The sequence below is a fragment of the Musa acuminata genome, chromosome BXJ2-9, assembly GCF_036884655.1.
Source record: "Musa acuminata AAA Group cultivar baxijiao chromosome BXJ2-9, Cavendish_Baxijiao_AAA, whole genome shotgun sequence".
NCBI lineage: Eukaryota > Viridiplantae > Streptophyta > Magnoliopsida > Zingiberales > Musaceae > Musa > Musa acuminata.
The window spans coordinates 39,748,517-39,759,367 of record NC_088346.1 but is presented as its reverse complement, the minus strand read 5'-3'; the positions used below and the strand labels follow the sequence as shown (position 1 = coordinate 39,759,367).

General features: G+C 52.7%; 1 protein-coding gene across 1 annotated transcript; it reads right to left on the bottom strand.

Moving 5' to 3' along the window:
- Nucleotides 1-202: 202 nt before the first annotated feature.
- Nucleotides 203-2,082, bottom strand: LOC135623424 (3,9-dihydroxypterocarpan 6A-monooxygenase-like). The gene is made up of 2 exons (XM_065126381.1): nucleotides 1,041-2,082; nucleotides 203-946 (listed from the first exon to the last, which is right to left on the bottom strand). The coding sequence occupies exons 1-2, from the start codon at nucleotides 1,965-1,967 to the stop codon at nucleotides 320-322; spliced, it is 1,554 nt and encodes a 517-aa protein (XP_064982453.1). The 5' UTR covers nucleotides 1,968-2,082; the 3' UTR covers nucleotides 203-319.
- Nucleotides 2,083-10,851: the final 8,769 nt, after the last annotated feature.

The following is a 10,851-nucleotide window of genomic DNA, read 5'->3' as shown; positions in this document are numbered from 1 at the left end:
TTTTCATTTTTTGCCATCCATCTCAATAATTGATATTTATTTTATTCTTTATTCAAAATAGATGAACAATTGAGATCAAAAGGAGTGAGATGGCAAGTTTTCCAGAGTTTAATCTTTTTGATATTTGATTTCACTTTTCAGGAAGGCTTCAGATTCAGTGACCCATTATTAGCCTCACAACTTTACGGAACACTGGCATGAATGACTGTATAACCTCGATCTCATTCATTTCTGGTCATTTACTAAGTCAGCTTTCTTTAACTTGTAGATCAACACAAGTGATACAAAGCTTCGACACACTGTTGCTAAGAACAATACATCAAGTATAGAGATGTTGGCTGGATAATCTTGGTTTGGGTATGGCCACAAGTGGCTCAGATTTCCTCAGCACAAGCCCAAACTTCTCCTCGAGACCGTTCTTGGCTTCCTGAGGCAAATGCCAGTCAAATGAGTGCAGGAGTGAAGCCAGTGTGTTCATCAGCATCTTCTCTGCAAGGGAGATGCCGACACAAATCCTCCTCCCTGATCCGAAAGGGATGTAGCCGAAGTTGTTGCCACCGTAATCTGCTCCTCCGTCTGCTCCCAGGAACCTCTCAGGGATGAACTCCAGTGGGTTGGTCCAGTTGGAGGGGTCTCTTTGGATGGCCCAGACGTTGACGAACACTGCAGTGCCTCTGGGGATGGTGAATCCGCCCACTGTGGTGGTTTGGCTGGGGGAGTGAGGCACCAGGAGAGGGAGAGGAGGGTGGAGGCGCAGCGCCTCTTTGACCACCGCGTGCAGGTAACTTAGATGGGGTATGTGTGATTCTTCTACCCGTCCTTCCTTCCCTACTACTTCATCCAGCTCGTGTTGAGCCTTCGCCATTAGCGCAGGGTTGTGCAGCAACTCGGCCATGGCCCACTCGACTGTGGCTGAGGTCGTGTCTGTGCCACCTCCGAGCAAGTCCTACCAGCAACGAGGACGAGTTGGTCATGGTTATATCGGTCCATCTAAAGTTGTAAGAAGAGAAAGATCGATCTTAGAGAGAAGTGAAGCTGACCATGATCAAGGCTTTGATGTTCACTAGAGTAAGCGGCACCTTGGTGTCTTCTTTCTCGAGCAGCTCCAACAGCACCTGTAAGAAATCTTTGCACCCTTCTGCTCCTCCTCCTCCCTCCTTCATCTCTCTCAACTTGCTATCGACGATAGGGTCGAACACCCTGTCGAGCCACTTCACGAGCTCTCTCATCCTCCTCTCCACCCCTTGCAAGTCGAACCGTTCCAGGGCGGGGAAGAAGTCCGACACGTTCGGCCTCGACATGAGCTCCATGAACGCGTCCGACACCCGCCGGAACTCCCGGCCCACCCTCTCCCTCTCCTCCCCTTCCAGGCTGCCTCCCCACACCATGCTCATCAGAAGGTTGAGCGACGCCACGAACATCACCTCCCGCACCTCCACCGCCGCGCCGGCCCTGGAGTGCACCTCCGCCACCATCCTCCGCACCTCGCGGCGCCGCAGCGGGCCGACCGCGTCGACGCGGCGGGCGCTCAGCAGGTCGCGCACGCACACCTTGCGCAGCGCCCGCCAGTGTGGCCCGTAGGCGGCCCACGCGAGGTCGCTGCCGCCGTAGGACGCGGTGCGTGCGGCAGCGGGGACGTCGTGGTTGGCGAAGGTCACGTCGTGGTTGCGGAACACTTCACGGGCGACCGAAGCGGAGCTAAGGACGACGCAAGGTTTGGCACCGAGCCGGATGCGCATGACGGGGCCATGGACGCGTCCGAGGTCGGCGAACCAGCGGTGAAGATCGGGGTCGAGGAAGGGGAGGCTGCCGAAGACAGGAAGGCCTCGAGGACCCGGCGGGAGGTTCGACCTTCTCTTCCTGAGACATACGAAGCAGAGGATGGTGGTGAAGAGGGTGACGATGGAGAAGGTGATCAGTGCTTGTCTTCTGCTGTCATGGCTGTGGAGGATGTGAAGAAGATCCATCTGCTAACTCTTCGATTGAAGTCACAACGCATCCAAGCAGGAAACCTACGCACACACTACTTAACATCGTCGCCCTCCAAAATGGTTAGAACATGGAAGGCCTTATCTATTGGTTTCTTTCCTTTTTCATTTAGGAAGATAATGTGTTGTATGGATAAAAGAATAGCAATAATTGCATTTGAATTACACGCCATAGATTGTTTCAATTTAATAGAGCATATGTCATGATTGATTACTTTAAGAAGACGACTATTCTAGTGTAGAATTCATTGGCCACAAAGAATTATCTTTTACAGTAACATCTTCTAACCACTAATATTCTTAGCACATATTTATATTTATCTTAAATGTTTCTTCTTCATTTCGTCCATGGCAAATAAAATAAGATATAAGATGTCAAGTGTCAGGAGGAGTACATTAGATTATTAATTAAAGGCTGTAGATGCTTTAGAAACACATTAGAAGTGTATATGAGCATAATGCTAAATAAATAATGGCCAAATCATCAAAATTAGGAGGGAAAAGAATTGGCATTATGCACATCCAGCTGAATATTTATGAAAGTGTGCATCAAATTCAGTAAGAATGCAACGATAACTCCAATGATTAGTCTCACAAGACTCGGGAATATATTGGATTGTATTTATTCTCTCTTTTTTATTGCATCTATGATGAGGCTATGCTAATTGTTATATAGAATTGAAACCATTAAGCCAATGAGTTCAATTTTGAGCTATAAGTTGACTTGGCTTAAAAATTATAAATCTTAAGAGAAATCTTGGGCAAGTGGCGAGTATATTATGCTAATAAACAAAGATTTGAAGACCCCATAAGAGAAATCTTTAGTGGGTTGTTGGAGATTATTGATAGAATAATGGAAGCGATTTTTTTAGATTAAATGTTGTAGAAATAAAAAGTTCTGTTACTGATTTTGTCACCCAAAAAAAAAATTAATCAAGAAAATTCACATCAAATAAAACTATAATCTTAAAATAACACACACAAGATTTTCTTACATCCACCAAAAGATAATCATAACACAAAATAAAACAAACCCTCTTTTGAATTAATTGAAACACAAATCTAAAGCTCTTCATCTACTCCATCTCACAAAATTTGAAGAATCTTGAAAATTATCAGTGTTTTTTTTTTTCTCCTCTTTATCATACACAACCAGTTAAGCAATAAAAGACACATGCTATGATATTTTTAGAGCATTAACAAAGTCCTTAATGATCAATTAAATTTGCTTATCAATTTTTTTCGCAAATAAAAATATCAATCAAAATAAAGAACGTGCCGATACTTTGACGGGTTTCCCTATAAACATCACCTAAAATACCATTAACAAATCTGTCTGAACCCTATAAACATCACCTAAAATACCATTAACAAATCTATCTTTCAGACGTGAACAATCAAGTTGGTCATTTTGTCGGTGTCAATAACTTTAAGCTATGGTCTCGGGGCCGACACGGTTGGGTTCGAATCCGAATGAGAGTGCTGAGGTAGTCGAGTGCGATGGTCCGGTCTGGCTGACCCTCCATTAGGGGTAAGCTATCAGTGGACCCTAGTGGCTCGAGATTTCGGGTCGGTCCGGGCGCCTCCCGGCGGCGACAGGCCCGGGTCGTTGAATAATTGTCAATAGCGCTCTGATGTCACGGCGAGGTGCTCAACTCGAGTTTCTTCATGCAGGGTGCACTTCTTCGAAACCCCGATCAGGGGCGATCCCTCAGCTATGGGTTCATCTGGGTCGATCTGGCGATCCCTCGACATTCGGCCCTCCTTCTAACGCTAAAATATTGGTGTCAACAACTTTAAGTCGTGGCCTCGGGGCCAACACGGTTGGGTTCGGGTCCGAATGAGTAGGGATCTTTCTGGACTAGCCCTTGAGAGTGCTGAGGTAGCCGAGTGCGATGGTCCGGTCTTGACGGGGCAGTCGTTTCCTCCAAGAGGAAACTCCTTGCCTGGGCACGCAATGGAGTGGCGCTCTATCTTCATCCCTGCATACAGGTCGGGTCGGGAGATCTCGACCCGACCCCTCCGACGGTCAAGTCAATCGATAATCTTAAGAGGATTTTTCTTCCCCCTTTCTTGTTCCGAACGCGAGGGTTTTTATAGGGGAGGTCACCATTGTTGATGTGCCCACTTGCAGGGAGTAGGACCGTACCTGGGAAGGCGTCTGACTCCAGCGTTGGGGTTGCGTAAAGGACCGGGCTCTTGCAGAATGGCGACGTGCCTCGGTCGACGTTCTGGTCTGCCTTGACCTAGTGCTGTCAGGTCAAACCGAGGCAGATGACCCATGTGTCTCCTCGGTTCGCTTGACACAGGAGACATCACCCAGGAGCGGGCGATGTCAGTTTACGTCCCATCATTATTATTATCCTCATCATTCTCCCTCCCCCCGCTCCCCCCCCTCCCCCCCCGAAGGAAGCCATGCGTCGGTCGTTGCTGGGGGGTCTGGGGCATGGATTCTGTTTCCAATGGTCGTTCCCGTCGGTTCGCCCTCGGGTCAGTGCCGAGGAGGTTTCTAGAGGATCACGATGGTCATTCCCGTCGGGTTAGTATCGAGTCCACCTCTGCGTGGCCTGCCCGCTTGAGCCATGTCCCTCGGCTGCACTCTACCCGAGTCCACCTCTGCGCGACCTGCTCGCCTGAGCCATGTCCCTCGGTTGCACTCTGCCCGAGTCCACCTCTACGCGGTTTGCCCGCCTTAGCCGTGTCCCTCGGCAATAGTCTACCCGAGTCCACCCCTGTGCGGCCTGCCCGCCTGAGTCGTGTCCCTCGGCTGCACTCTGCCCGAGTCCACCTCTGCGCGGCCTGCCCGCCTGAGTCGTCTCCCTCGGTAGTAGTCTGCCCGAGTCCACCTCTGCGTGGCCTGCTAGCCTGAGCTGTGTCCTTCGGCAGTAGTCTGCCCGAATCCACCTCTACGTGACCTGCCCGCCTGAGCCGTGTCCCTCGGCTACACTCTGCCTGAGTACACCTCTGCGTGGCTTGCCCGCCTGAGCCGTGTCCCTCGGCTGCATCTGCCCGAGTCCATCTCTATGCGGCTTGCCCAAGCTACATATCTCGACCGCAAACCACATGATTCCTACACCTCAGCACCATCCGCTCGTCCGAGTCTTCCACCCTACCCGTCATACACCTCGGTCACACGTCGCATAGGATGAACGGGCCAGCAACCAACCATCATGAGGGATCGCCAGATCGACCCAAATGAACCCACAGCTGAGGGATCGCCCCTGATCGGGGTTCCGGGGGAGCGCACCCCGCATGAAGAAACTCGAGTTGAGCACCCCGCCACAACATCAGAGCACTATTGGCGGTTATTCAACGACCCGGGCCTGTCGCTGCCGCGAGGCGCCCGGACCGACCCGAAATCTTGAGCCATTGGGGTCCACTGATAGCTTACCCCTAATGGAGGGTCGGCCAGACCAGATGATAAAAATTGGGTCAGAGCTCCATGAACGGGAGAGGGAGCAACTCGTCGACTTCCTACAGGAAAATGCCGACGTCTTCGCCTAGTCGCCGACTAACATGATAGGCATCGACCCAAAGGTTGCCCAACATCACCTGAACATTTTGCCCAATGCTCGCCCGGTGAGGTAGAGGCCCCGACAACAGGCCCCCGACCGACAACTAGCTGTCCGCGAGGAGGTGGAGCAACTTTTGGCAGCGGGCTTCATAGAGGAAGTCAAATACCCGCGATGGTTATCTAATGTAGTCCTCGTGAAAAAATCTAATGGGAGCTGGAGGATGTGCGTTGACTACACCGATCTCAATCGTGTGTGCCCGAAAGACTGCTACCCCCTCCCGAGGATCGACCAATTGGTCGACGCGACCGTCGGGCATGCCCGCCTCTCATTTATGGACACCTTCTCCGGCTACAATCAGATCAGGATGGCGCCCGAGGACCAAGAGCACACGGCTTTCCTCACCGACCAGGGGGTATACTTTTAAAAGGTCATGCCGTTCAGGTTGAAGAATGTTGGTGCCACGTATCAGAGAACCGTAAACAAGATGTTCGCCCGACAGATCGGACAAAGTATGGAGGTCTACGTTGATGACATGATCGTGAAAAGCCATACAGCAGCTACCCACCTAGCAGACTTAGCCGAGACGTTTGCTACGTTGCGAAGATACGACATGCGACTCAACCCGACAAAATGTGCTTTTGGCGTCAGCTCAGGAAGATTCCTCGGATTCATCATACACGAGAGGGGAATCGACGCCAACCCAGAAAAGGTCCAGGAAATTATCAGCATGCAGGCCCCTCGGACAATCAAGGAGTTGCAGCGGTTGAACGACAGGCTCGCCGCCCTACCTCGGTTTCGCTCCCGATCAGGCGATCGATGCCTCCCCTTCTTCCAAGCCCTAAAAAACCCGAGGAACTTCCAATGGACAGTTGAGTGCAAGGAAGCCCTCGTACGCTTAAAACAACACCTGGCCAGCCTCCCCCGCCTTGCCTCAGTCTCTTCCGGGGAGAAACTCAGCATCTACCTGGTCACATCCCAACACGCGGTCAGCTCCGTCCTCACAAAAGAATCCTCCGGGGAATAGCTACCAGTCTACTACGTTAGCCACGACCTAAACGAGCTCGAGGAGCGGTACAAGCCGATCGAAAGATTGGCACTGGCGCTCGTGCTAATGGCCCGACAGTTGTGCCCCTACTTCCAAGCCCATCCAATTGAGGTAATTACCGATCAACCGCTCCGGCAGGTTTTGTCTAAATTCGACGTTGCAGGTCGCCTCCTCAAATGGTCGGTGGAGGTCGGCGAGTTCGACATACGATATGTACCAAGAATCGCCATCAAGGCCCAATCAGTAGCCGACTTCATCTCGGAACTAACTCAGCCCGAGGACGAGGATTCTGAGCGGGTCAGTGAAGGATGGGTCCTGTGTGTGGATGGATCGGCTAGCTCAAAGGGCGCGGGCGCGGGGCTAGTGCTGGAAGCCCCCGACGGACGATCGTTCGAACGCTCCCTTCGCTTCGGCTTTCAAGCCATGAATAATGAGGCAGAGTTTCAGGCACTCCTAGTAGGACTCTGATTAGCTATTGAGATGCAAGTAGATGCCATACACGTCCTCATCGACTCGCAGCTAGTGGCCGAGCACCTCAATGGCGGATACGAGGCCCAGGACCCAACCATGTCAAAGTACCTGGCAGAGGTAAAAAACCTGACCGCCAACTTCTCTCGCTTTACATTATCTAGGGTCCCGAGAAATGAGAACGAGCGAGCAGATGAGCTGGCTAAACTAGCATCAAGGTCGGATCCCGAAGCCTGGCCCGAGGTCGAGGAACTCCCTTTCCGAGCGATCGCGATCACGGTTGTGTCCCTAGCCGACCCGCAGACTACGTGGGTACAGGAAATGCTGCACTACAAGCGGGACGGCATCCTTCCCGTCGACGAGGCCGCGGCTCAACATTTGCGCCGTACGCACGTAGTACTTCGAGATGAACGGACGACTCTACAAGAGGTCTTTCTTGTATCCTCTCCTGCGGTGCCTAGAACCCGAAGAAGCTCGGTCGGTTATGGTCGAGGTCCACGAAGGGATTTGTGGGGAACACATCAGTGGGCGAACCTTGGCATACAAGATCCTCTGCCAAAGGTACTATTGGCCCACCATGTGTCGGGACGTGAAAGCTTACGTACAACGATGCGACTCATGCCAAAGGCACACTCGGACACCCCGATAGCCTGCAGTCCCGCTCGCCCCCATTGATTGCGCATGGTCGTTCACGTAGTGGGGATTGGACCTCCTCGGACCTTTCCCACCGGCCTCGGGGCAGCGGAAATACGTCATCGTGGGAATGAATTACTTTACTAAATGGGTCAAAGCCAAGCCGCTAGCAACAATCATAGAGCGTCAGGTGGAGAAATTTGTCTGGAAGAATATAGTGACTCGGTTCGGCTTGCCCAGGACTATCATCATGGACAATGGGGGCCAGTTCGCTAGCGCGCGTTTCCGGGAGTTTTGCGCAAGCCACCAGATTCAGCTCGGTGGCCCACCCCCAAACGAACGGACTGGCAGAGGTAACCAACCGATCCATCCTGGACGGGCTCAGAAAAAGAGCGACCGCAGCCCGCTCGGTTTGGGTGGACGAGTTCCCTAGCATCTTGTGGTCCTTGCGGACCACCCCTAAAACCGCAACTGGAGAATGCCCCTATAGCCTCACATTCGGAACCGAGGCCGTCTTACCGCCCGAAGTGGTTTTCCCTACCCCTCGAACGGAAAATTACGAGGAAAGGACAACCATCGAAGGACTTCGAGTCAGTCTCGACATGCTCGAGGAGTGGCATGCTGATGCATACTTAAAGGCCCTCTCCTATAAGAGAGCTATCGCGAAAATCTATAACCGAAAGGTTCATCCCCGACCGACTAAGTTGGGAGATCTGGTCTTACGAAAAGTCGAAGTCAGCGACCTGACCTGAGCACGCGGTAAGCTCGCTCCAAACTAGGAAGGACCTTATCGGGTGGTCGACGTCGTTAGAATCGGCACCTACCAGCTCACGATGATGCAAGGCCACCCCCTACCGAGGACGTGGAACATGCATAACCTTAAGAGGTTTTTCGTATAAGTAAGATCGAGAAAGACAAGGAAGAAGCCTAAACGAAAACCTTTTCATTTAAAGCAAAAATCTGGTTACAAGACCAGATAACACATTTATAGCATCGGCCAGCGCCCGACCTACCCCATTAGAAAAAATTACAATATGTCTCCCCTACTTCTCGGGGAACTCCACGCTGTCGACAAAATGAACTTCCTCGGGCATGTCAATGCCCAAGTCCTCAGGAAAGGAAGTGAAGGGATCTTCCGTGACCTCGAGGTCAGGGTAGCGTGCTCGAAAGCGAGACAGGGCGATCCGGTACCCGTACTCATAGGTAACCTGCCCCGTCCGGGTCAGCCCGAGCTCGAAGCCCGAGGATTTTTTTGTAGTCCTCGATCAGCTTCTTATCCTTCTCTGGCCGTTGGCGAATCTCATCGGCCAGGGCCTCTAAAGCCGCGCGTGCATCGGCACGTGCCTCATCCACCATCGCTCACACGATCCATCAGTGCCATGGTGTAGTGCTGGCCCTACATGGAAAGAAGTCAGAATGATACCGACCGGGTACTAACGACGGGCCGACGACGAGATGCTTACCCATAGTAGCGACTTGGTGGACCTGCCGAGTAGGACTTCAGAGGACGAGGTGTATAACTCCTAAGCCATGTCGGGATGAAGCCCTCCATGAATAAACAGAGTCACGAAATCCCCGTCGGTCCATACCCGCTCCCCGTGGGACAAGGCCCCCCAGCGGGCCACCAACGAGTCGGAGGCAGCACCCTCCGGAAGGTCGGCCATTGCTCGAGCCTAGTAAGGCTCGTCCTTCATACCCGTAGGAAGGTGACAAAGATCGCTAGAAGGCTCCCGAGGCACCTTCCCCACCCCCTCCTTGCTAGGGTCGGCCTCACCCTGTCCGCGGCTCCTCCCCGCACGATCGGCTGATTTAGCACTGGCTGCCCCTGTCTGGGCCGCTATCACGTCGGGCACCTTCATAACACTGGCCTTCACTTTTTTCCGAGGTCGACCAGCCTCGATCTCCACCGGCACATCCTTCGAGCCGATCATCGGCTCGGTCGGTGGGCGCAATGTCAAAATCGACGAAGCCCGTCCCCCGCGCACGGATCTAAGATTCACCATCTTTGCGCGAAAACATGAACATTGGTCAGTACTCCAAATGACTCGTAAAGACCCTAGTCTACCCACTGCGAGCATACCTCGAGGCATCGGGCTAAGACCCGCCTCGACCAACCACAGCTCAGTCATGTTCTGAATGGCTCGGGAGGCGGGAAGAATCTCCTTAAGCCTCCGGAGATCCCTACGCTCATCATCGCTTAGAATCGGGGTGGTATTATCGATCATGCGTGCCGGCCACCGAAGCCGGAAACTCCAGCCCCTCTCACAGCAAATGTAAAAGAAACGCCCCTTCCATCATTTGTTACTAGAGGGGGCCCCGCTAACCCGAAAGCCCGACCGGGCTGACAGATAATAACCCCTAGGCCCCTTGGAGAGGCGGAAACAAGACAGAAAGAGAGACCGAGTCAGGGTAATATCGGCGTAATGACACTCCCCCAAGAATGCCACCAGATAGCGCCAGGAGTTCGGTGCCATCTGTGACGGGGAAATGCACCACCAGAAAATACAGGAGCTAATAACGGGGTGCAAAGGAAAGCGTAACCCTGCCTCGAGGGCATCTAGGGTTAAGGCGAAACCCTTGGGGATCGGATCATACGCTCGTTGCCTCGGCTCGGGGGAAAGCAGGACATAACCCTCGGGGATGCTGAAGCGCTCTCGGAGGTTGCCGAGCGATGACTAGCTCACAGTGGAGTTGAGGTCGTGTGGCCACATCAGAGCTTCAAGGACCCGGGCCGCCTTCTCGTCGGATGACGAGTTGGGGCTCGGCGGTAGTGTTTTTTCCCCGACGATACTTGGGTAGGAAGGAGAGGGGGATGAAGTCGAGAAGGAGGAGGAGGCCATCCTTAGTGACCTTTAGAAGGTAAGGTAGGAGAGTCGACTTGAGCGGAAGCGGCGAGTTCCGGAAGAAGCGATCGATCATATGACTAGTAGGAGGCATGCTGGAACCCAACGACGCACTATTTATAGCAAAGATCCCGCTAGCAACGTCACCCCACCATAAATGAGACCTGACACGGCAGCCGAAGGGCCTCACGACGTGAATATCAAGGCACGACCTCCTCGACTTCGACTCTCGGAAGCCGATGACTCGACGCGAGGGATCGTCACCTGCCCTCCTTCTAGCACAAAAATGTTGGTGTCAACAACTTTAAGCCGTGGCCTCAGGGTCAACACGACTGGGTTCGGGTCCGAATGAGCGGGGA